The sequence below is a fragment of the Manis javanica genome, chromosome 3, assembly GCF_040802235.1.
Source record: "Manis javanica isolate MJ-LG chromosome 3, MJ_LKY, whole genome shotgun sequence".
NCBI classification, from domain to species: domain Eukaryota; kingdom Metazoa; phylum Chordata; class Mammalia; order Pholidota; family Manidae; genus Manis; species Manis javanica.
In genome coordinates, this window is record NC_133158.1 from 6,465,403 (window position 1) to 6,491,185 (window position 25,783).

The 25,783-nt window shown below is 47.5% G+C and overlaps 1 protein-coding gene and 1 long non-coding RNA gene across 6 annotated transcripts in view; one reads left to right on the forward strand and one right to left on the reverse strand.

The window, feature by feature from the left end:
* The window catches only part of ARHGEF3 (Rho guanine nucleotide exchange factor 3), a 245,248-nt gene that overhangs the window by 137,522 nt on the left and 81,943 nt on the right, over positions 1-25,783 (reverse strand). The window contains exon 1 of one of the 4 annotated variants that reach the window (XM_037019265.2): positions 8,896-9,050. The exons of the other annotated variants lie outside the window; for them this stretch is intronic. Coding sequence (XP_036875160.2) covers positions 8,896-8,928 — 33 coding nt within the window. The 5' untranslated portion in view covers positions 8,929-9,050. Of the gene's footprint in view, positions 1-8,895; positions 9,051-25,783 lie in introns of those variants that run through there. 4 annotated transcript variants of the gene reach the window in all.
* LOC118972541 (uncharacterized) lies at positions 9,181-16,731 on the forward strand. 2 transcript variants are annotated; one of them, XR_012128897.1, is made up of 3 exons: positions 9,181-9,458; positions 10,863-11,057; positions 16,319-16,731. It is a non-coding gene; the product is annotated as an uncharacterized lncRNA (long non-coding RNA). The 2 variants fall into 2 exon arrangements; XR_012128898.1 differs by having other exon boundaries at positions 16,328-16,731.

Here is a 25,783-nt window from a genome sequence, read left to right on the forward strand (position 1 = left end):
GTTAATTTGGGGTTTTATGAACAGTTCAGCACATAGGCAAATACGGGTGTGTGAATACTGAGGGCTGATGTGTAGGTACAGTTACATGAGTTTGTGTGTGTGTCTGTGTACGTATGTACAAAGACAGAGAAAGAAGTAAAAAGAGAAAAGAAGTGCATGAAATAAGGAAATGAGTGTTTCGCCCCAAACAGCCTTGGGACTCCCGGCGGTGCAGGCCGGGCCCAGATGGGGCAGAACCACGGTGCCCCATGCCCACACCCTTTTTAATCTGAGAGACGCAAAGATGCTTCGGTTGGGACTGGTTATATAATTTGTAGGACTCAGACCAAAGTGAAAATGTGAGGCCCCTTGTCCAAAAATTACTGAGGTTCAGGTCCATGACAGCGGAGCACTAAACCACACCTGCAGCCCTCCGGAGTCAGGAAGGAGGTCTCAGGTGGAGAGGCAGGGAGGCCTGGCCGGGAGAGGGCCCTCGGCCACTCCAGAGCGGGTGATTCACACACACAGTCCACCCTTTGCCCAAAGCCTCAGGTCCTGGCTTAGTGCCTCGGATGGGGCCTCACCCCAAACAGCACCCAGGCCCTCACCTAGGGCTTCTGTGCGCGCGTGTGCGCGCGCACACACACACACACACACACACACACAAATTAAAAAAGTCTCACAGTGCAAAGAGTTGAGGAAATGGGGACTCTTCTACAAGGTTGGAGGGAGGGTCTTAGACTGGAAGACAGCTTCTTGAAGATGCATTGTCTTACTGCCCAGCATTCCACTTTTCGGGAGGTGCTCCCGAGCAATTCTTGCAAGCAGTGGGCACTTAGAGACCTGTACATGGACGTTCAGGATGTTTATAAGAGCAAAAGACTGGAAATAACAGAAATGCCCATTGATGCAGAAATGGAATCTTGGGCATGCACCGACATTACTGTCCGTCAAAACTGATCCGTCAATCAAGCTCCCTTTTCGCAGGTACCTACCCTGACCACTGAGCTCAGACAGATAAAATGCACATCAGCTCCCACACTGCCAGCTGCTGCCTCCTGCCTGACCCACGTGTGGATAGCTGCATTTCTCTCTAGTTCATTTTGATCCAACTAGAATCAAAAGCGCATGGAGCCTCTGCTCCCAGACCAGTAGTTCTCAAATAGTTTAGTCCAAGGACCCCCTTTATACTTTAATAAATTATTGAGGGCCCCAAAGAGCTTTTTCTAAATGTCTGGCAATATTTACAGTGTTAGAAAATAAAGAAGACATTTTTTTAAATGGCCATTCTTTTAAAAAGTGAATTGTTAATCTAACTACCACATTTTAGTGAAAATTAACTGCATTGTTCCAAAACAAAAAGCAGTGAGAGGAGCGTTCTTGTATTATACTTTGACAATCCTCTTTGATGTCCAGCTGCACAGGCGATAGCTGTATTCGCATATCTGCTTCGATAGCTGCATTCGCATATCTGGTTCTGCAATCTATCCGCTGTGGGAGTTATTCTGGTTGACACATACAAAGAAAATTTGTTTTGTAGTTATGCAGTTTCTAGATCTCGGGGACTCTTAGGGATCTGGGGACCCCTAGAGGTCCTCAGGTCACATTCTGAGAATCATTGTTTCGAATCATCCTCCACTCTGCCAAAAGCTGTCTTTTGTGCAAACATAATCATGTCATTTTCCACGTCCTTCAAACTGTCAGTAGCTGCCTATGGCTCACAGAATTAAGCACAAACTGTTCACAAAACCCTCTCATTCAGCTGATCCGATGTCTGTTCAAACTCTGTCACTGCCACATTGTATATACTGAGTACTCTGCCCACGACTGGGTACACATGGATGCTTGAGCCTGGCCTGCTTTTTCACGCCTCTGAGCTTCAGCCTTCCTACTGCCAGGACCCCTATGCCATCTTTTACCAGTCAATCCAAAGGCCACCTCCTCTAGGAGGCCTTCTCTGATTCACCCTTCCATTAGAGTTTTTTCTTTTATGTTCTGGATATGTATTTTTTGAAGAGGTAACTCAAGTGCATGAGATTAAATTCCAAAATGGTATATACTAAGTAGATCTCCCTCTCACCCCGGCCATCCCTTCCTCTCCCAGGAGGCAACCACTGTGATTAGCTCCTCTGTCTTCTTCCACAGTTGTTCCAAACAGAAATAATATGCACTGCTCTATACCTGCTCAACACTGTATCCTGTATAGACTTCATGCCATCAAATAAAAATTGGTCTTGCTTTTCAATAGTTGTAAATTACATTCTTTACATGTACCATAACTTATTTATCTAGTCCTCCATTGAGTGGGTATGTATGTTGTTTCCAATCTTTCACTGCAGCAAAAATCTCTGTACATAAACTAGGTGATACATACAAGAGACGCTGTAGCTTTAATATATAGGAATGGACCTTCTGAGCCCAGGGAATGTATATTTCAGACTTGACAATCATTGCCAAATCCTCCATAAAAACCATTCTGATTTATCCTCCCACTGGCCAGGCAGGAAAGGTCCTATTACCCTCACCAAACAGTGTTATTCAACTTCTTAATCTGGACCAATGTGGTAGATGAAAAATGATTCCTTGGTTCAAGATTAAATGGGTATTTCTCTGATAAGATCAAATCTCTACAGAGATGCACTGTCTGTATATGGTAGCCACAAAGAACATGTGGCTGTTTAGATTTAAATGTTAATTAATTAAAATCAAACAAAACTTAAAACTCATCTCCTCAGCGGCTATACTAGCTACGTTTCAAGTGTCTGGTAGCCATCTGTGGCTGACAGCCTTTGTTGGAGACAGTGCAGATATAAAATAGCACCATCATCATAACAAGTTCTGTGGATGCTGGGGCTCTAAACCTGTACTGTCCACTCGCTACCATGAGCCACGTGTGGGTACTGAGCATTTGAAATGTGGCTAATCTGAACTGAGATGTGTTCTAAGTGTGTATCATGCACACTGGATTTTGAAGACAGTGTGGGAAAAAAGAATGTAAAATGTTTCCTTAATAATTGTTACATTGATAACATGTTGAGATGCTGATATTTAGACAGACCAGATTAAACACACCATTAAAATTAATTTTCCCTGTTTCTTTTCACCCCTTTTAATGTGGCTACTGGGAAAGTTTCAATTACACGCATGGTTCGCATTCTATTTTTATGAGATACCAATGCTCCAGGGGGCAGCGCTCTGTTGACGCCTGGATTTTAGCATTTCCCTTTTTAACACAGGGGTAAGTGTAGTTACTCTGGCTGTATAGAAACCCAGACTTACCGGGACCCCGTTTTCCTGCTCTCCCTCCCTGCCCTATGCAGACAGGCGGGTAACATAAGGAGAAAGGGAGGCTCTGACCCCAATGACGCAAGGTCAGCCCTGAACCGAACCAGTCCACTCCCACCTGGGCGGACACAGGCAGGAACCAGTGGCATTGCTGACCCCGAGCAGGGACTGATTTCCTGGTGGCTGTTGAAACAATGCACCAGAGAACAAAGTGCCTTCGAAACTAAGAATAGAAGAATGGCTCCAAATAACATTTCCAGGACTCCGCAGGATCAAATTCCTTCCCTGCACCGACCCTACCCACCGCCCACCCTTGCTTGACTTGACCTGGCCCGTTGGCTTGACAAACGTCCCGTCTAAGTCCCAACCGCCCTGCTTTCTCAGCAGTCTGTACACACCTCCCAGGCAAGGATGGAGGGACAAAGTGGGAGGGAAGTCCAGAGAAAGCTGTGACAAGCACTCTGCCCTAAGGGACTCACAGCACACTAGTTCCCCATCTGTGACAGGGCACAGATGTTCCTACCATCTGAGGCTTTGGCTCTGAATATGAAAGTCAAGAAAACTCTGTTTTGCAACATGATCCATAAACTTGATATTTCAGAAAGGGCGCTTTTTCTAAGCAAGTACCGAGGGAAAGAGACTGAATTATATCTGCACATAATGTATCTGCTTGGAGGAAAACATTAACATTATTATTATTATTATTATTATTATTAGCATATTAGCTGTGTGCCTTTGGGCAAGTGAACTAACCTCTCTGGATCTGTTTTATCAGCTCTAAAATAAAGGGGCTGATTAGGTGATCTTTCCTATCTCATCCACCCAGAAGGTTCTGTGACCCAGTGCACATGCAGACAAGGAATCACCAACACCTTCATGCTCATTTTCTCTCATTTAAGAAACACTCACTGGGCAATTAATATGGGTCAGACCCTGAGCCTGACACTGGCATACAAATACCAAAAAATGTCTCTTCCACTGCATGAAGTTCTTCAGGGTGGAAAGAGAAGGGAAAGAGGATGGAATGGATAACTGCAGCAGAGAACTCTTCCTGGGTCCATGGGTCTACACAGAAATTGCCACAGCTCTGCAGGTTTCTGGGGAGAACATTCAAAGCTGCATGTGACCTCAAGAAAGCAGAGGGCTAGTGATTGACAGAAACCATGACAGGCCAGGAACCATGCTTAGTACAATTCTTAGAACCTGGTGGGTGCCTGAACAGTTAGCACCCAAGACAAAGTGTCTGTGGGAATAAACACACAAGGGATTCGAACCCAGGCCCTTTGGTGCAAAGCCTGCCTCTTCCGCCCCATCAGGGATGGTCTCTGCACGGCTTCTCCCAACTGCGTGTCCTCACCAGCTCTCCCCTCTCATGTCGGAAGACCAAGCATTTAACAGGCCAAGACAGTATCCCACTGGTTAGCGCCAGGGTGATGGGCCCTACGCAGCAAGGGCTGGGAGGACAGAATGATGTAACCCATAGGAGCAGCCACAGAGCCAGGCTTTTGCCACAGATTTACTTAGGACCTTAGTCACTCCCGGCTCGGGGTAGATGGTCTCATCACCACCATTTGTTGTTACCATGGTCATCCTTCCTGAACACTGCATAGTAGGTACTCAGTGCACACAGGCCGAGTGAGTCAATGGTGATGATCCAGTGGTAGAGTAATTCATTCTTCAGCAAACGTTGGCTCTCTCCTGACCTCCGTGGCTTCGTACTGTGACTTGCTCTGGCCAAGGGAAGAGGGGTGGAAGGGACAGGGTGCCAATTTGGAGCCAAGACGCTTGGCAATGTCGTGTTTCTCTTGCTCCTCTGGGACCACCTGACCTCCACCGGAGAAGAATATATGCATGGGTAGCTAATGGGCCCGCGTGGGGCAGATGGCCCCAGCCCACCTGCACACCTGTGAGCATACATACACACCTGTGAGTAAGTGCTTGTCGCTTGCCTCTGACTTTGGGATGGTTGTTACTCAGCAGAAGCTGACTGACAGTCTCCTTTACCCTCATCCAAAGATTGCAGGCAAGGATAGCCCTGGCTTCTCTTACTTCTCATTAGGGTGGAATTCCAGCAACGGGTCATTTTGTGGCTCTCCCTACCCTGCTTTTTCTGAGCTGGCAATGTCTCACCACAGAAGACAATGGGGGTGGCAAAGACCCGCATTTTGGCCGTCAAGACACCAGGCACATAAAGCTGGTTCTCAGGCAGGGCCCAATGAATGGGAGGATGGGCTGACTGTTCATTCTGGTGGGATGAACACTGTCAAGATCACTTGCCAGCAGCAACCAGGGCCTCAGATGCTCAGAGCCACTGGTTCTGCGGTGCCCAATGTGTGGGAAGTGGACCTGGTGGTGACACATCATTTCAGATCACAGTGTGACAGACCCAGATGCATTTATTATAATGTGTTATAGGAAACACATCATAGTGTACAGTGAGTTCAGGATGATCACTGCTTAGGATAAGCGTACATTTGAAAAAAATAGGTGAAACCTAGACAATTTAAAGAAAAAGGGTAAATGAAAAATAATAGGACAAGGGGTGTGTGGATAAGGAAAACATGACTGAAGTTTAAGGAACAGTGTTCCATCTCACTCTCATTTTCCTACAAATCATAATCATAGGTAGTCAGCATTTCTGAGCACTGACGAGATGCACTGTTTTAAGGGTTTCACAGGTGTTATTTTATAAACCTCCTCATACCATTTGAGGCACATACTATCGTCATCTCCATTTTGCAGGTGAGATGACAGAGGCCCAGAGAGACATGGAACTTGCCCAAGGTAAAGTACAGTGAGCATGTGAACCCGGATGCCTACCAGGAATGTCTCCACTGGAGAACCTGGTATCCAAGGCAGCTCGGCATTGCCCAAGGTCAACTGCAAAACCTAGAACTTGAACCCCAAACTCCTGACTCCAGCCCAGGGCTCTCGTCCCTGCTCTATGAGTGGCACTGTGGCCAGGACAGCTGGAGTTCACGGCAGGGGCTGGGTGGGGTCTGCAAGGGACAGGGGCAGAGGTGGTAAATGCCACAGGAAGACTTGGGAGGGAAGAGATGGACATAAACAAGGCTGCCTGACAGACGCAGGTGCTCAAAGGATACAGAGCAGCTAGAATCCAGACAAATACTCAGAAACAGAGGGCTGACAGAGGAGGGCTGGTGCCCCAGGACCGCGGCCTGAGCTCTACCCCGCCAGCACTGGGAGCTGTCTTCCCCAGGCGACATCCACAGGGTCTATATTTAGGTCCTAAAGTCACCCATTGCTTCTGTCTCAGGGGACACTCAGGGCACCACCCTGACCTTGCCCTCTCCGAGTCAGACCTCTGAGTGTTCCATCAAGACAGGCCTTTTTAGGATTGGGTCTGAATCAACTTCCCCTTCCAGGGCTCCCATTTGGTGCTCTGGGAAAGCTGTAAAAACATAGCTCACATCGGGACTTTACAATGTAGTCTGGACCTTCCATGGGATATGCTGCTTCCCTCCCTCCGAAAACTCACACCAGAGCCATGTTCGTCTCAGGATATAAGATGCATCACGGCCCTTGGCGGGTAAGCCCTTGCACACCCAGGGTTCATTTCTCTGGTGGGCGGCCGCCAACACATTCTGTGGTCATGAGGACTGAGACATAGATCGTGTTCACCGAATGCTGACCACGAGCCAGGCACGGGCATCGGCCACTTCATTCGGTCTTCACAACAACTCTATTTATTCTCCTCATTTTACACAGGACGAAACAGATTCGGAGAGATTTGGTGATGTGCCTAGGAATGCACGGCTAACGAAAGGCAAAGCTGGGACCCAAAGCTACGTCTACGTGGCTCTAAATGCCACGCCCTTAACCATTACACCCCGCTGCTTCGCCGCAGACCCAGAACTACCTCGGCTAAGTCTCAGAGGATGGATTTCCGTGATCTTTAGGGGGTTTCTCGCCTCCTTTTTCCTCTCTCCACATCTGGTTACCAGTTGCACCTCCCACACTCAGCCCCAATTCCTCCAGGTCCTCTCTCTGGAGACTCTCAGAGGCAAGCAATAAAATTCATTAATATTTTCAAGAGCAAAAAAAAGTCAGCAGCCAGCCAGCTGAGTTTCAGCTGACGTTATGAGTTTCAGTTGACACCCTTGAGGAAATACGTGTTTAAAAGCACCCATGACATCATTTCACTGTGAAACAGGGGAGAAAGGAGAACTATTTTTTTACTTTTTTGCAAGATATTTGCATACTTTAGATTCATATCTGAGCTAAAATGAGTTTAGAGACATGTCTGCTTGACAGGTGGGGAAACTGAGTCCAGACAAGGCTATGTCTTGTGACAGGGGCCTCTTACGTAGGCGCTAATTGGATCACAACAAACATCCACCAAAACAGGCTGATGTGCCAAAGGATGGCAAAGCAAAGTGTTACGTAAGATGGTGCACGTGACAGGAGAGGTGCGGAGGGGGCCCATCACTGATCACCGAGTACTGCCTGGTGGCTAAGACTGTCACTTCTGGATCCATTCTGCCTGAGCCTGGGCCTGATCTACTACTAACCTGCTAGGTGACCTTGGACAAACGATTCACCTTTCTAAACCTCAGTTTTACCACCTGAAAAATGGGAATAAGAGTAAAAAATACCCACAGGGTGGTAAGAATTTCATGAAGCAACGCAAGTAAAGTGCTTAGTAACATAAAAAGTATCTAATCAATGTTAGCTGTCATGTGGTTTTTATTAATGTTGCCTTAACTATTGCTGAAAAGTTCAAAAATTCTTCCTCAGGTAAACTAGCTAGGTGAGGGACATGGAAAAGGAGAAAGACAGTGACTCCACCTAAAACACATGAGAAGATGGAATTAACATTACAAAAATCATTTTGCTGAGAGGAATAGATAAAGCAATGAGCGTTTCCTTTAGAGAATAGTTTTGGTCTATCCAAAGCTTGAATACCTACCCACAAACAAACAAACTTAAATAAAGGGACAGATGTGAGCTTCGATCCTAATCATTCTTCAGCCCATAGACATACAACATCTCCAGCTGCTCCTTCCAATATAACCCAGACCAGGCACCCACTCCAGCGAGCCTGAGGCTCCCTGGCTGTCATCGCACTTCATCTTCCCAACGATGGACACATCCAACACACCAGGATCGCTTTAAGGAAACCAACGAAAAAGTTGCTGGGAGCGGAATGAACTTCCAAAACTGAGTTCAGCCATCTCCCAATCCGAAGAAGAGAAGAGCTTGGAAATCCACTTTGTGATTAAAAAACAAATCAAAACAGCAGAAGGCAGCTGCATCCTTTTTTCTCTCTTTTCCTTCCCATTAACTGAAAATAGGTCTCTTATAAAAATTAAGAGACTAGGATTGCGGAGCAGGAATGACAGACACCCCCCCTTGCTCTCCTCCACGCACAGAGGCTAAGGGAGGCGCTGACAGCTAGGCACCCGTGTGGCTCGCCATCTCCCGCAAGCACACCACTTGGGGTCTGAAACACAACCACACGGCTCTTTTCCGGGCTCATACTCCAGGGCGGCAGACGTCTGCCTCTGTCAGCCCAGCTGTTCTTAACAGCAGTGCCCTGCTCAGTTTTGGGGAGCTGGAGAGACAGCTTCCTCTCCCACACCCACCCCAGCTCGGCAGCAGGGCACTTACCTGCGTGCGGACAAAGAGGCAGCACCACACCATGGGGAGCTCCAACCTCGCCCACCCGGAGGGTCCCGCCCCGGGGGCTGCCGGACCCCGCGCCCAGGACTGTCTGAGCAGAGTAGGGCATGCTCTCCCTGAAGGGCCTCCACCCCGCCACTTGGGCTGCATGACAGGAAGTGACAGGGGGTCATCGGTTACAAGCGTCAGAGGCCCAGAGCCACACCAGCCCGGAGCTCCCCACCTCCGGCAGTTTCCGCGCCTGCCACTCTGCCTTCTGGCATCCGGGCACACCAGAAATTCAGCCTGGAGGAAACAGTGAGACTGGGTCCCCACCTGCAGCCACGCTGGGCGCTGTGGCAGCTCTGAAGGGTTTGCTGCTGGGACATCATGCCTCCAGTCTGGACCTTTGCAGACAGAAACCTTGGGCTGGAGTGGATGGAGAAGGGGCGCTGGCAGGGGAACTTGGTGTGTTCAAAGAGGAATCCCCGCAGTTCACTTGAGCTTCACCCGCATCAGGAGCTGTGCCAGGGGACAGAGCCCACACTCAATCCCAATTTCACAGCAACTCAGTAAGTGAGAGTGGTGGTGAACACCACAGCCGTCCGTTTCTTTCTGCCTTAGGCAAAGCTTCTCCTCAGAGCCCCTTTCAAAGGGCTGCTCTGGAAACCTCCCTTTCGGCTTTTGACGTGGATAACAAAACGCCTGACTGCTTTTCCCAATTATGGTGGGAATAACTCACAGCTGGCATTTCCCATTTTAGGAACTGGGCATACTGCCAGGGCAAACACCTTGCCCCAGACCCCTGCAAAATTTACAAAACCAGGTTTCCTGGGTGAGATGTCCCGTCTCCCAGTGAACTACAAGGTTTCAGATGAAAGCTATGCCCCATTCAATCCCTCCCCACAAACAAACCGACACTGTCCATCCACCCCTCCCACACTTGCATAGTGGCAGAGGGTTTCAAACCCAAGGAGACATAATTCAGTGCGGCTTTCGATTATTTATTTTTTCTTTTTAATTCTCTAAGGCGGGTAGTGTTTGGTTTGCAAAAATCTTTCTGATTGCAACTTCTTGTTGCAGAGATTTAGCCCAGGGTTTCCTGAGGCCTTCTTCAAGAATGCACAGCTTTTTAAAGAGCTTTTGCGTATCCTAGCCCTGGGTAAAGTGGGCGGCCCGGCAAAGAGAGGGCTCGTGTGAACAGCCAGCTCCACTCCAGGATCCAACTGCAGAGCTTCCAAGAAAGCCTCTCGCCATTCACCCTGGCTGGTGGTGTGGCCCCTAACAGAGGGCCTCTGGAGAGGGCCTTCTGCCCTGCAGACATTCCAGAAGATCGCCATGGCTGCACAAAGATGAACCACTGGTGACCAGAGAATAAAATAAATGCTGCCAGGAATTTGCAAAAACTGTTAAGGGGGTCAAGAAAAAAAACTGTGCCTGGCAAATACATTTTTATGGGGACAAAGTCTGGGAAGGTTTCTCAGAGCTAGAGATACGTGGGCAGATTTCTGAGGGTGCTCTGGGCAAAAGAACTGGCAAGGGCAATGGCAGGGAGGTGCAGACCCCAGGCTGCTTGGGAGCCAAGCCCATGCTTTGACAGCCCTGCTCTGACGGGCGCAGGTCTCGCTTCAAGGAGTGTGAAGGGGCCCATCTGTCTGGATAAAGAAGGAAGTGAAATCACTGAGGAAAGGCTCAGGTCTTTCAGGCAACCATCTGGGTCATCTCAAGGCTCACATGTGGCACCCACCAGGCCTGGCACCCAGGAAATGCTCAGTCATGTGTGCAAGTCAAACAGCGGTGTCTGCAAGAGGGGAATTTCAGTTTGTCCTTGGGACCCCCTATTTCCAAAAGCCTGACTCCCCACAGAGCAAGCCACGGGGGGAGGGGTGGCTGGTGGTGGGGGAGGGAAAGGGGAGGCATTCCTAAAAAGACCTCCGGCCCCAGCCTCCTGCATAGAAAGGGTCTTGAATTTGCAGAGGCCTGTACGTAAACCAGGATGAGCCAGCTTTCATGGCAGCCCTGCTGAGGAAGCCCATCCGCCTCCTGAGGACCTGTGGGAGCTGCCCCAGCCCGGCCGGCCCTCTCCAGGAGCGTTTCCCAGCAAGCAAACTTCGCAGAGCCCCAGCAGCCAGGCCAGGATCACCCCAGTGGGGGTCTGAAGGAAATGTGAGGTGAGTGGCACAACAGACTTGATGTCTTTTCTGGGAAGGGAGGGCACATTCACGTGAACTAATCCTAGAATGATTAAGCCTCACTGCTGGCTGCTGGCTGCTGGCTGCAAACGAGAAAGAAGAAACGAAAGCTGTGGGCTGCAGCACTTTGTGGGAGAGGTGAAACCGGGCGGGCGCCAGGGCAGGTACCAGGGGAGGAGGGAGAAGGGCAGGAGGAGAGGAAGGAGAGAGCAGGGCTTGGCCACCGCCTCTGATGCCCCTGCTCCGGCCTGGGCCGGAGCTCCAGCGATGAACTCGGTCCACGCAGAGGGCGGCATGGACGAGCATTTCAACAAGAGGATTCTGCCCTGCGGGTTCAAGTTCGTTCTGAGCTCTCTAACAGGAGCTTATAAAGGAACAGGAATGTGGGTTTCCTCTGCGTGGCATGTAGGATTCTACCAAGTACTCAAACGTGTTTTTCTACTGATTTTTAAAATTTAAAAGTAACACAGCATCATTACAATGCATTCAAACCATACAGAAGTACACACTGTAAAAAGTGAGGCTTCCCAGAACCCTGCCTTCTTCCCCACCCAACCCCATTTGCCAGTGGCACCCACGTCAAAACCAGACGTAGGCAAGGGGGTCACAAGCCCAAGTGCTTGCAGGGCCTGGAGTAAGAAAAGCTGGGGCGTGAGGGGGCACCGAGCCGCCATGTGGGCATTTGCTTTAGGTCACTGTCAGCTTCTCGGGGTTGCCAGCGACTGTGGCCCAGGGTGACCGGACATTCTGTTTCATCAAGGAAAGCTGGAAATTCCCAGGTTACATGAAATCTCTCCATTTTTAAAGGCTGGCAACTACTCCATCAATTTTTAAATGCTGGACAGGCCACACAAAACACAGCTGTTGGCAGGCTCTGACCCAAAGGCCACCAATTTGCAACCTTTTGGGGGGTGATCCTCTCAGACATTTTCCTTCTACCTAAACACACGAGCTGTTGTGTGTAACATTTCATTTTTTATTTCTATTTTCAAAAGCAGAAATGATCACAATTTCCTGCCACTTGCTTTTTTCATTGACCATCTCCAGGCATCCTTCCACATCATACACATTTTAGACCACGCTGCAGAGCACCCCGTGGCATTCATTCATTAGCCCCCTGCCCTGGGACCTTCTGCAAACGTGAAAGATGCATTTGAAATGTCACCTCTCACTTACTCATTCCTTGTACCTCTGCCAACATGGAGAGCATAACTCATGTGATTAAAGTGCACCTGTGCGCAGATATTAAAACATCCTAAAGCAATGATTACTAAAACCAGAAATGGCGACTGCAGATTTTTGATGTTTCAATATGAGAACCTATCATGTGCTTTTTCATTTGGGTCTTTATGATGGACCCAAGGTGCCCTTACTATTATCTCTACTGTACACATTTTAAAAAACTGAGACTCAAACAGGTGGCAGGAGGCTAACAAGTGGGCCTAGAGGTGGCAGGGTGGGGAGTGGGGCTGACCTCAGAGCTCCTGCTGCAGAATCAAGGCCCTGTAACAGACAGAAACCTGCCCTATGATATTCAGGAATTTGACTCATGATACATGTTGGCCTGCAGGAGAAAAGGATCATTAACAAATGGGACAAGGCATTTCTTGGAAAGAAAAGCCTGGTTTTAAAGCCCTTCACACACTCCAAAATCAAGTCTACATGGATTAGAGTGAAATGCTAAAAAGAAAAAAAAAACCTAAGACCTCTTGGGGCGGAGGTTCTCAGGCTACAGTATTTTTCTTTAAGTGTGTGGAGCTGAATCATTACGTATCAATACATGGGGAATTACCTACAAGGCACCTCCAGTGCAAAATCTGGCCCCTGTTTTCCCACACCTGGCTAAAAAAGCAATACTGGTGCCAACCTCTAAGGGACTCTGCAAAGATGAGTGCCCAAACGGGGACTCAGCAAAGATACCACCACACATCTTGTGTTGCTGGAACTTGAAGGGATGTGTTTCCTCTGTTGTTACTCTAATACCTCAGGGCATTTTCTGTTGAGAAGTTTCAAGCAGTTTTCTCAGCAAAAATACTAGAAGAAACATATTCGTCAGGGTTGTGATAAGTTTACTTACATAAAACAAAATGGTGAGATTTCAGCAGAACAACTTCATTAAAAGCTGGTGACTCATCACAGTTCTTTCATATGTGATTAACTCAAGCAAACCCTGAACAACTGCTCTGCACCCCTCCCCGTGAGCCATGGACGAATGCGGGGTCCAGACCCAGTTCTAGGCTAGGGGTGGCTGGATGCAGGTGGCTTAACTCAAGAGACTTCATCTGAATGCTATTCTGGTCCCTCAGTTTCTTTCCTGTTTGTACACAAGAAGCCATAGGTTTCACAAAAGCCCGGAGATCACTGGGAATTTTGGAGTCTTTGACCATATCCCATTTGATGCTCTACATTTCTAAGTACTTACACAAACTGCATTGAAAAATAGGTGGCAGAACCATCTCATTAAAATGGGATAGTAGCAGTGACCAAATTAAAATAGTACATTGCACACTGATTTAAGCAAGGTTCCACCATCAGGAAAGTGTTATTTCACAGATCTTGGTGTCTAAGGCTGTTGTCAAATTCAGGTAAGACCAAGAGAAAACAAGAGTGTGCTACGGTGGCCGGGGAGGTACAGTCATACTCTTCGGCGTTGCTAACTTGGCAGGGAGGAGGCACACCGCACTGCACGGCGTAAGAAGAGCCTCAAAGAATTCAGTGCCTGGGAGTTTACTCGCGGTCAGACACTCACTGCACAGCTTCACATGTGATTAATCCAAGCAAACCCTGAACAGCTACTCAGCTCCCCTGGACGAATTTGGGGTCCAGACCCCGCTCCAGGCTAGGGGTGGCTGGATGCAGGTGGCTTAACTCAAGAGACTTGGACCATTTGAAAATATGGATGCTTCCCTAGAGCCTAGCTTGATGTCCCAGCCCAACAAGATACAGAAGGATGAGAAGAATGAAGGCGCAGACCTGGCTGCCCCAGGTCAGGAATGAATGAAGAGAGGAGTCTTCATCTGTGGTTTCAACACAAGAACTAAAAATAACTGAGGCTTGAACATGGAAATCTCAACAGGTTGCTAATCATGGCTCATCTTGCCTGCTTATCTTGCTGGTTTTCTTGCAAGCAATAGTTTGAGTGTTGTGTTGTTGTTGTTGTTTTTTCTCTAAACAAATCTGGACTTTTGCATTATTTTTGGAACTAATACATAGCTATTTTCAAAAGCAAATGCAAAATGAGGGAAGCTGTCTTCCGCGGGGCGGTATGAAGCGGCCCCCGGCCGGGTCTCTGGGCTCTGCTTCCTTTACCAACACAAGCAAGGACAGCCGAAGGCATTCCTGTGTGGGACGGACCAGGGCGCTAGCAAGCAAGCTCATGAAATATATTTTTTAGAGACATGAACACCCTGAATACAGCTTTTTCAAAGGACTGTCGAGTCCCCTTCGTGATACCATCAAAGTTAAAAGTGAAACTCCAGCAGGCTGCTGACCTCTGCCCAATTCTTAGGAAAAAGAAAGGTTTACAAACTAATTAGCTGATATCTATCAGCCAAAGAATTTCCTTACTTGGAAATGAGATTTACCCTATTTGGTACTATACTGTCAAAATTGATTAGAAGTGGAAAATCTGAACATGTGCGGGTTGCGGGCTGACATTTCCAACACTTGACTACTGAGAGGATTTTAAAAAGTAAGTTGCTTCTATCAAAACACAACTCTTAACAAACTGAACTTGAGTTAAGCATGTGTGACAAAAACAGTAACCATTTTTATGAAAAAGTTTCTCATTATTACTTTGACTCCGGACATCTCCTTAGGGATAATTTCTGGGAACACATGGCTGGCTTTAATAATGAACAGTAAGTTAATATGGAAGCTCTCTGGTTCTTGGCTTCTCCTCAGCCATTTGCTAGTTGAATGATCTAGTAAATCACTTCTCAACTTCTCTGACCCTTAGTTTCCTCATCCGTTAAACAGGAATGATTCCATTATCCCTCACAGAGTTGTAGACAGTGCCATAGAGCTCTGAGCAATGTGCTTAAAAGCAGAACAAAAGAGGATGGGGACTTTGGGGTCATCACACAATTCTATTCTTTATGCAAGTTTAAGTTTTTTCATAATAAAAGACATGAAAAGCATAATAATAATTTCTTTACCTACTTTTTTTCCCAAGTTTTTTTTGGTATAATTATGGACATTGGTTCAAAATTTCCTGTTAGCAAGTTGAAAAGTCAGTACCAAATCTGAAATAGTTTGATTTTTTACCCTGATTTGAAGGAGAGCTGTCAACTGGGCAGCTAATATGAAAAAGGCAATAGAAATCTGCAATTTCCCATTTCCCTTCTTCCTTCCAATAGGGGGAATAATGAGAAGGTAGTTAAAGCCTAAATCCTATTTGTTTTTTAAATGCTATAGTGCTGACTTCCTTGAAATCTATCTTAAAAGTCCAAGTCTTCTATGAAAATACCCCCTAAGAAAATACAAAGAGATTGAAAGGGTGTTTGCACCCATGATTCAAAGCGTTCGTTCTGCCTACACAACAGTGAAAAGTGTTTTTTTGGTTTATTTTGTTTGGTGTATATCCATGTGTACTTGAAGAATCAATATTGCTTCTTTTTTCTTTACACTAGAATCAGAAAGGAATCACCAAAACCCTGTAAACAAGCAAACAAAGTGGGTAGGGGGAGGATTATACTCAGAAAAGGGTTCCTAACTCCCACCCAAAGGAAGCTGATTCTGGTTAGAAGCTCCATCACCCGCCATCCCCACCCTCCCCCTTAGGGCTCTGCCCTGGAAGCTGTTCCTTTAAGTCACACTTCCTGGTAAGGCTCAGAGATTTCCTCACCAGCTTCCTGGAGACGGTATAAGATAAACAATAAACTTTGCAACAAAACCTTGGACAATAAGCCCCAGGCAGCCATAACAAGAAGTAATTATGAGCACTGACAATGGTTAGGGCATTTCCAACAGGAATGCATATCTCTGATAAACATGGAAGAAACATGCTACCCTACACATCGGTACAGCCTAAACCAATTTAAAAAAAGAAAAAGTTCCTAGCCTCTCATCAGACTGAGAAATAGTGGCTTACAAATTCAGCACTATTTTTTTAAATCACTGTCTAATGGAAAAGCAGGTTTTTCTTAAAGTGCCAGAGAAATGTTGCTGAGGCCAAGTGATCCCTGAGTCACTCCACGTGTCTCTGGGATGAATATGGTGCAGCTCAGCCCTCTTCCTAGGTTTTTCAGAAGCCCCAGCTCATGAACCAGAGCCCACATTCTACAGGAGGAGACGAGGACTCCACCCTTGGCTTTCCCAGCCTCCCTTGCAGCTCGGGCATGAGAGCATAAGCCAGGCTCAGCCAATCAGACGACCCCTCAGCTTTGGCACCAGAAGCTGGCATGCAAAGCAGCAGGGATGTTGCAGGCCCTGCCCCAGTGAGGGTGGCGGCCGCTCACAAGGGCAGCCTGAGCACCGCATTCTGTGACTACCATCGGTGGTGCAGGCCATGGGAGCTACACCTGCCCAGCAGTGGCAGCAGTGGTACAGAAATGGTAGTGTATGATTTGGGGTTGTTCTTGGTTCCCTGATCCCTCCAAAATCCCCTGAGCCTCCTATGCCCTTTAATAAATTCATTTTCTGCTTAAAGCAATCAGAACTGGGTTTTATTGCCAGGGGTTAGTTGGTGACACAGAACACAGGATGGGCTAAAGCTGACACAGTCCAGGAACCAATCCCACAGATTGATTCTGAGCATAAGGACTGAATGGCTTCTTTCACACTATGAATTCAACCCAAACACTGTCCCTTGGTCTACAAGGAGCTGCATCTGTTCGTCCATGTCTCCCTCTTGGACCTCATCTCATTCTATTCTCCTCCCTCCTCCCAAGCTCTGGTCACACTTTCTCTTCCTCACCAAGCCCTTTCCTGCCCCAGGGCCTTTGCACTTGCCCTCCAGAAAGCCCTTTTCTCCAACTCATCACCCTGCAGCATCCTTCTAGTTTGTCTCAGCGCACAGGCTGCCTTCCCTGACTGGACTGTCTAAAGGACCCGGCATCTCGTCCTCCTCATGATAGCCTGTTGGTCTCCTTTCCAGCACACATCCTGTGATTAACTTTTTTCATTATTAATGACACTAGCAACCACCATTGTAGGCTTGCTATGGGCCAGACACTAGGCTAAGCTTGTTTAATTCCACGGCCATCCTATGAGATAGATACTTTCATTACCCTTAGTTTATAGATGAGAAAAACAGGTTCAGAAGGGGCGAGGAAGCTGTCCAAGCCTGGCATCAATGGAACAGGGGTTTGAACCGAGGCTGACAGCCTGGCCTCATTACCATGGTGCTCATTCAGGGAACCATCTGACAGCAGCTGAATGAACATCGACCAAACTGCAGGCTCTGGGGCCATAGGACAGGTGTTTTCATGGAGCCTACACTGTGGCGTTCCAGATCCCCCATCTGGTATTCTATCTACTATCCACAGACCCTCCTCGGGAAAGAAATGCAATCGGACAGTAAAAAGAGGGGGCACAAGTCCTTCATTTAAAGAAAAATGGCCAGCTCTGTGCTCAAAGTGTCAGGCATACAAAAATACCGGAGCTGCTTGCAGGCCACAGGGATGCTGACCTGCAAACAATGCTTGCTGCTCAGCCTGCCACATTCTACAGCCTGGGAGTGCAGGAACACTGAGGGGGCAGCCAGGGGCAATTCCCAGCACAAGTATCCCTGGAGCAGGTTGTGAGGGATGAATAGGAGTTGCCAGGTGAGAGGAGGCGGGGGCCAGAGCAAGGGAGAGAGGTGGGAGTAGCACAGCTCATTCGAGAGGTAGGCAGATGTTTGGGGCCTGTGGGAAGGACAGGGTGAGAACAGTGGAACCAAGGGAGAAATTCCACCTCCGTGCCTTGGAAAACAGGGAAGCAGAGCAAGTTTCTCGGCAAGAACAGAAGCATGGCCGGAAACAAATTCTGTTTGTCCAGAACAGTGGCCGTGGCTATAAACGCCACTGAGATGTCTGAGTGCCCCAATTCCTATGTATTTCAATGTGCATGTGCATAAATACATTAGCTGAAATCCAGGAACTGTAATAGTGATAACAAATTCCGGCATGACGCCTCCCAGCTCCGCCCTTGCAGAATAGAAGGGAGGTGAACTTGTCCTGCCAGCTGGGGTTAACCGCAGCCACCCCCTCCCGCAGTGTGAAATTACACAGAGCTCTCACGGCCCGCTGCTTGGCTTTACGACTCATTCGCCTCCACCCAGATTCCCTCCGTGTGATAACAGGAACCTCACCTCTGGGTTGTGTCATCGTTAAAATGAGAAGCTGATTTTTACTTTCTAAAGAATGTACAAGCTTGAAGCACAAAGCGCCTCCTGTGCCGCAGGTGCCCCTGGGAGTTTGCGGGAGGAGCCCCCAGAACCACCCTCTGAGGCTAGGAGAGACCAGCACACAGCCTGGTGCCCAGGGAATGGTGGGCTGAGTGTGCAGCCATGGAGGTCTGGGAACACCAAGGCTTGCCATGGTGGCACAGGCACAGCATCTGCAAAGTAGATGAAGTGAATGAAGGCAGTTTAACACAGGGATTAGGGACAGGAATTCTCAGACTAATGACCTGGATTTGAATCCCAGTGCTACACTCACTGTGTGACCTCTTGCAGTTTAATGTCTCTGTGCCTCAGTTTTGTCATCTCTTAAATGGGGATAATAAAGGCATCAACCAACAGGATCACTGTAAGGACTAAATAAATAAACCACTTAGGACAGTGCCTGGTACACGAGAAGTAACAGGAGCAGCTTCCTAGAGACTGTCTAAGATAAACAGTTAACTTTGCATCAAAATCATGGAAAATAAGCTCCACGTGGGACAACAAAAAGCAATTGTAAGTGCTGACAGTGGCTGGGACATTTGCGATAGGAATGCACCATCTATGCAAATAGCTGTTACTGGCATTACTATTAAACAGAATACCTGATTATTATATATAATGTAAATAAACTTAGATTTCTAAATATTATACATCAGTAACATTATATACCATAGTAATATAATGATATTATGAGGATCTGCCTTAACCCAATTTAAGAAAGAATCTGTAACAAAAAATGAGGGGTCTGAGGAATAGAGTTCCAAAAGCAGGTGCTTGAGTTGTGCCTGCCACTGACTTCTGACCACTTTCAGGTAGGGGGACAGGGACACTAATGTGCACTCTAGAGCCAGTCTGCTAGGCCAGTGTCCAGGCTCCACCACATATGAGCCCAGACTTGGGAAGTCCACCCTTAAAACCTTCATTTCCTTCCCTAGCTAACAGTAGAGTTTGTGCCAAGCACTGGCGGTCAGTTTACATGCATTTCTCACACAGACTCTTCCCAGCAATGCTGTGAATCATGTACAGTTAGGATGTCCATTTTATAAATGAGAAAGCCAGTGGCTCAGAAATGGTCATCAAATCACCAAAGGGCACACAGCCAGACCAATTCTCAGGAAGTCTGACCCAAGCCAGCATACGAAGTCAGCCCTCAATTCTACAGACCTGTGAAGCACGGGAAGGATCGCTGCTGCCCCTCTGCAGAACCAGGGGGGTAACTAATGTATGCTAGGGCAGTGCCTTCCCATTGCAGATCCCCACCCCAACAGTGTCTGCTGGGCAGGGAAATCCCACCTTATTCAGCACCTACTCTGACCCAGGCACTGCGCTGGCATCCTTCACATCACCACCCTCTCTCATCACCCCGGCAACCCTCTGAGGCAGGCTCAGACAGGCTGGGTTCCCGGCCCATGCCACAGAGCTCGCCAGCACGCCTCTGCATCTGTCCTTCTCCCACTCACGCTTGGAGATGGGCTTTGAAAACACCCCTTAATGTCCCTCAGGCGCCCCTCTCCCCCTCATTACCTCCCACTCCAAAAGCACAAAGCTGCTTATTCTGCACCAGGATAATGACCACGGGGGCTGAGCAGGGCCGGGGCGCAAACTGTAATTACTGCAGACGACAATGTGCATTCCAAACCCGAGATGTGTTCAGGGCCTCGCTCGAGCCCTGTAATCAGCGTAGCCCCTGCCCACACCTCTCTAGAAATGAAGGCATCCTTGATGACTGAGCCACAAAGGCGTTTGGAAAATATGCCTCTGCCCCCAGTGACCTGCCACCTGAGGAAAAACCGTGACAAGCAATGGCCAGGGCTGAGCGGGCTTTAAACCCCGGCGAGGTCAGCTTCCTCTGTCACAGAGCAAAGGAAACAGCCGCCAGGACTGGTAAGTAATTAGAGGCAGGAAATGTACTGTATGACCCAGGGGCCTCGGTGCGGGGTGGCCTGACACCCTTCCCTCCTTTATCAGGTTGCCGTCCTGCCCACGGGTCGCAGGTCAGGGCGTGGTGGCCGTGATGCCCAGGACAGCGCAGGACACCCACGAGGTCAGCGCAAAACCTACTATGTGCACATTGTGAGAGAAAAGACACATCCTCTGCCTTTGAGAAAGAGTTCCAGGAGCACCTTTCTGTGGACCAAAGATGCTATGGTGCGGGTCCTCCAGTGGGCAGGGTCGTCCACATGAAGCAGAGTGACGGGAGGGGTGGGGATACCAGAACTGTGGCCCTAGCCTGTGGCCGCTTGCACTGCACCTGCATCACAGAGGGACATATACTGAGTCTGGCCCCTAGTGGCTGAGTCTCGGGGACCAGCTAACTGGAATTCACCGTGGCCCCTCTTTCTTTAGAAAGTGGACCAACCACATGTCATCTTCCATCACCCCAAATCCTGACCCTGGAGACTTCCACATGAAGCCTCTCCTGAGCTGACGGTGCCTGCAGGCTGAACCTAGACTGTCCTGGGAATCAGAGTGCTGTTCACGCTCCCACGGGCCGCGCACCGGCTGGGGACTGGACGAAGTGCAGGTCCTGTCCCGGCTCTGCGGTGGGGCCTGAGGCCTGCGTTTCTGGCGAGCTCCCAGGCTCTGCGGCCACTGCCCCACGGAACACACGTGGGAGAACCTTTGCCAGGAGCCACACTAGTGGCTTCCACAGACCAGAAAATGAAATCCTACGCCCGATGTTTCTACAGTCACGATGTCAAATGGTGACTTTGTTCTAAGAGAAAGGAAGTAAACTCAAGCACTAGAACCTTTAAAGTTCTTATTTCCAAGTTATCTCGCTGGTGGTTAACAGGGTGACTTGCTTAGATGCTATGACCTAAGGAAAATCTGGCAGATCTTCCCTTGGCTGAACTTTCTGGAATAGCCCTGCATCCTCTGAGGTTCAGAGGCCCTGAAGCATCAAAGGCCCACAGAGCTGAGCATCTTGCCTGCGCCAACATTCTCATCCTCTGCTGCTTCTCCGCCGTTTGGCAGGGCGGCCAGCCCCCTGTGGGCGCAGGCATGTTCTAGAGGCTGAGGAACCTGCTAGCTCAGCCCATCAGCTGGGGCTGCGGGCCTCTCAGGGACTTGAGCACTGCCGCAGGAGTCAATGCTGCACCTTCCCAGCCAGGCAGGCAACTGAATAGAATCATTCAACTCTTCCAATGCATTTTTAAAAACCTGGCTGGCACTGGCTGCCCTGTCCCCTTATGCAAAGAGTACACAAAGGGTGCTGATGGCATCTCCTCACCATTGCAAGCAGCAATCCTGCCAGGCCAGCAGAAAGCACCCCAGTGATTGTTGGGAACAAGAGTTGCATGAGTTTGTTTAAATAAACACAGGTAATGGGTGAAAATGTTTTTATCTTCTCCTAGCGCTAAACCAGAGATTTTTGAGATTGAGTTTGTCTAGAAATAAAACCAGTGTTCAGAGGAAGAAACAGAGAGCAGCTGAAGAGAGGGTGCCCAGAAACCCACAAGGAGACAGCAGATCTGGTGGGGAGGAAGCGCCTGGAACCACTAAGCCCAAACGAATGGACTTCCTCGCATCGTGGGTTCACTGCCCCACCGTAAGGGTTTTCTCCCCTATTCTTGTCTGCTGCACTTTCTGACATCTGCCCTTTTGAGTTGGGTAGTGGAACTATTTCTTAAAATATTAAAGAAGGTCAGTACTGTTAAGTAACATAAAATCACACATAAGAGATATAATAGGCAACATCAGCCTTTCAAACAAACGTGTAAAAAAAAATGCAAGTGCACAAATGAAGGGAAAGGGGCAAGATGTTCACGGGGGGTGAGGGGGTGGCACGCTCAGTGGACGGGATTTGATGAGTCACGTCACAGTGACTAATGAAACAAGGCAGAGAAGTCACTTCCTGAGCGAGGGGTATCAGGAGGAAAGGACGGGGATATTGAGGACAAGCATGTCAGGGGCACAAATGCAGGGCCTCTTAGTCACGCTGGATAATGAGAGGCGTGTATTTTAAAAAGAAAGGAAAAAAGACGTGACATTAAGACTGCAAGGACTGGCGCAGGAGGCTTTGTTATGTGTCAAGAACAGCCAATCTTGTCCATTTGTACCAATTCTGTAGACTTGAGAAGACTGTTCTGGTTGGAAACTCAAGCTCTCTCCCTCCTTGAGAGGTTTTAGGATTTGGTGGCAAAGGTTTGTCCCAAGAAAAACACGTGCGATTTTAAGGACACATGTTCCATGATGGGAAACGTATTTTGAGGTGGAGGGTATTTTTAAAAAGCATCTTTGTAACCCCAAATTCCTAAGTGAAGTGTGCAGTCTACAGACCTCTGAGTTTCAGCAAGAAACTAAACCCATGAGAAGGAACGCAGAGACTGCCCTGTGAAGCATTTTCCTCTGATTTTCCCAAAATGATAGTCCGAAATATTGTTCCAAGCTATTATCTAGAACCCACAAAAATAATGTGCCCCAACTCAGTAAGATGCACTGGAGTTACCTATTAATCCCTTGGAATATTAACTTTTGGGGGTGATGATTTCAGAGCTGTGATTTCTCTCCAGGCAGATGACACCATATTCATTCTCATTCAGCGGCTTTCCTCCCCCATCAAAGACCCAAGGAAGATTTACAGATTTTTGTTTTTGTTGATAGACAAGGAAGACAAAATTGCTCCCAGTTCACCTTTCCCAAGTTCACATTTGAAACTCATCTACAAACTGATGCCATATTTGAAAATTCCATTCTAAGAAACAATACAATTTAGGCCAATTCACTGAATTTCTGACTTCAGTTTATTCCTGCTGCCTGTTGGAGACAATTTTTATTCTTAAACTTTAAAACCTAAAACTCTATTTCAAAATTATTTGTCTTCTCACCTCAATTTTTCTTCTCTTTGATTATAATTTTGTATGCATATGCCCTGCAGAAACTTGTAAAAGTCAAAACAAAACAAAGAAAAAATGTCACTTATAACCTCACTTACAGAAAGGAAATCATTATTAGTATTTTGGCATATTTTCTTTGTCCTATCACAGCAATTCTTTTTCACATCAAAATCATTACTGTATGTACAATTTTATTTTCTGCTTTTAAAAACATAACAGTAAACATTTCTCCTGAATTAACACTCTTCCTGAACATACTCTTACAGCTGCATATTATGCGCTGATACAGGTAAAACACAATTTACACCAACCGTCCCACATTATGGGACATTTAGATTTTTCCCATTTTTTCCTACCATTATAATGACTGCTGCACTAAACATTTTTGTGCGTAAATCTTAATCCACGTCTGGTGACTTCTATAGATGGATTCCTAGAAGCAGAATTATTTGGTCAATAGCCATAAAAATGTTTATGGCTCTTGACACAAACAGCTTTCCAGAAAGATGACTGAGTGTAGTGCCACCAAACACCTGTGAGAGCATCCATCCTACGGGCATCCTTACCAGCGTTTCAAGTTATCACTCTTAAAAAGGTTGGTTAATTCTGTAGGTGAAAAACACCGCTTTGGAAAATCTCCAATCCTTGGACTGACCTGCGGAGGTCAATGATTTCAAACGCTCCTAAAATATCGAAACTTTTTTCCTTCAAAACAAGGTGTTAATTTTTCTCACACAGCAAAATGCAATCAAAAGCACAAACATGAGAAGAATGTTGCCATTTGTTGGATATTTTCATTGGGCGACTAAGGTGCCGTGGTTAAGGAGCCAAGGACGGCCAGTTCGATGTGCCTATCAGCACATTACGGAGACGCCAGTAGGGAGAGGTGTGAGCAAAGTGAATCCAGCACTGAATCCACTGCCAAGCTCCAAGATGTAAGATTCAAATTACCATAAGCCAACCCTTATCCAAAGCAATATGCTAGAATGTTCAAGAATAGATGCAGACTACATTGAAAATTCACTCAATAGCTTTTTACATAAGAAACTGTCTTTTCTTCCTCTAAATCGGTGCATATTCCCACATACATCAGGTATGTCTTTTTTATTTCATGGTACCTACATGCCAAGAGCAAATGGTCCAGCCTCAGTGTCCCATGACCCTCAGCCTGAACTGATCACTCTGTAACATGGGAAAATATTAGATAAATGGGAAGTTTTTCTCATACTGGACATGTTTTGCTGTATCTTCCCCACAAATTCTCTTTCCAGAAAATCTGTCCCACTTCCTCCAGTGCTGCACACAGTTCCTGCTGAGTGGGTATAAGGTAATAAAAAGGTATTTATTGAGCACTTACTATGTCATAGACCCACAGCTAAATACCTGACATGAATTATTTAATTGAACCCTCATAAGAACCCTAAGAGCTAAATGCATTTCCCAGAGAGGTCATGTGAGTCCGAGTGAGATTAGCAACTTGCCCCACCTAGAGAATAGTGGGTCCCCATGACCCCGACTCTCGGGCCACAGATGAGTGTGGAGGAGAGCGAAGCCCTTCTAGGAGCCGGCCAGGAGCCCGCCCAGCACTAGAAAGATGAGCCGGTGCGATCAGAGTTTTCTTAGGGACTTGGGGCAGGGGCAGCGAGAGCTGACACTCCTGTGAGCTGCAGGAGAAGGGGCTACAGACAGGTCAGGTCGGGGTCAGAGCTGGCATGGTGATGAGCCCAGACATGCCACATGCCTGGAGAAGACACGGGGAGCAGGGCCTCCCCATTAGAGGGTGCCATCAGAGAAAGGAAGAAGGAAACTGACCCACAGAGAGAAATCCTGGGTCCATGCAACTGTGCATTCTCTCTGTACGCAGCCCTTCTCTCGAGGTAATGGCGCTTTCTGCCAAAAGGTCCATGTGCACCCAGGAGTCGCCGGTGCACTGGCTCCCCTCTCACAGCCTGGCTCACCAACTGGAACAGACAAGCCACCGCTATGGACCTCCTAATGGGGATGCAAGCAGCTGGCATTGCTTTAGATGTGTTCCTGCCCCAAAGTGTGTAAATGGAAACAAATGAAGTCTTTAGACTTAGCAGCTTATAAATATAAAGGACAGAGGAACAACTTAAATGGCAGCAGAGGGAAGCAGTCAGACAGATTCAAATGTGAGACACATTCCATAAGCAACGAATTGGTCTGGTCCTTTCAAAAAGTTAATGTTATTTAAAAAAACAGACTTAAAAAACATAACACAATGATATTGTGGCCCTCAATTTGATAAAAACAAACAAACAAACAAATGCAGTAAGATACAATGCATCTTTGCAGAAGACGCTTGGGGCCAGAATGGGTATTGCCAGTGGGTAACCAAGTTAAGGCTTCATGTCTGGGGGACAACCTTTGAATGATCTGGGGGAAAACCAACTATAAGAGACAACTGGAGAAATTTGAACATAGACTGAATATTAGGAAACACCGGGGACCACTGGTAACTTTCTCAGGCTTGATGA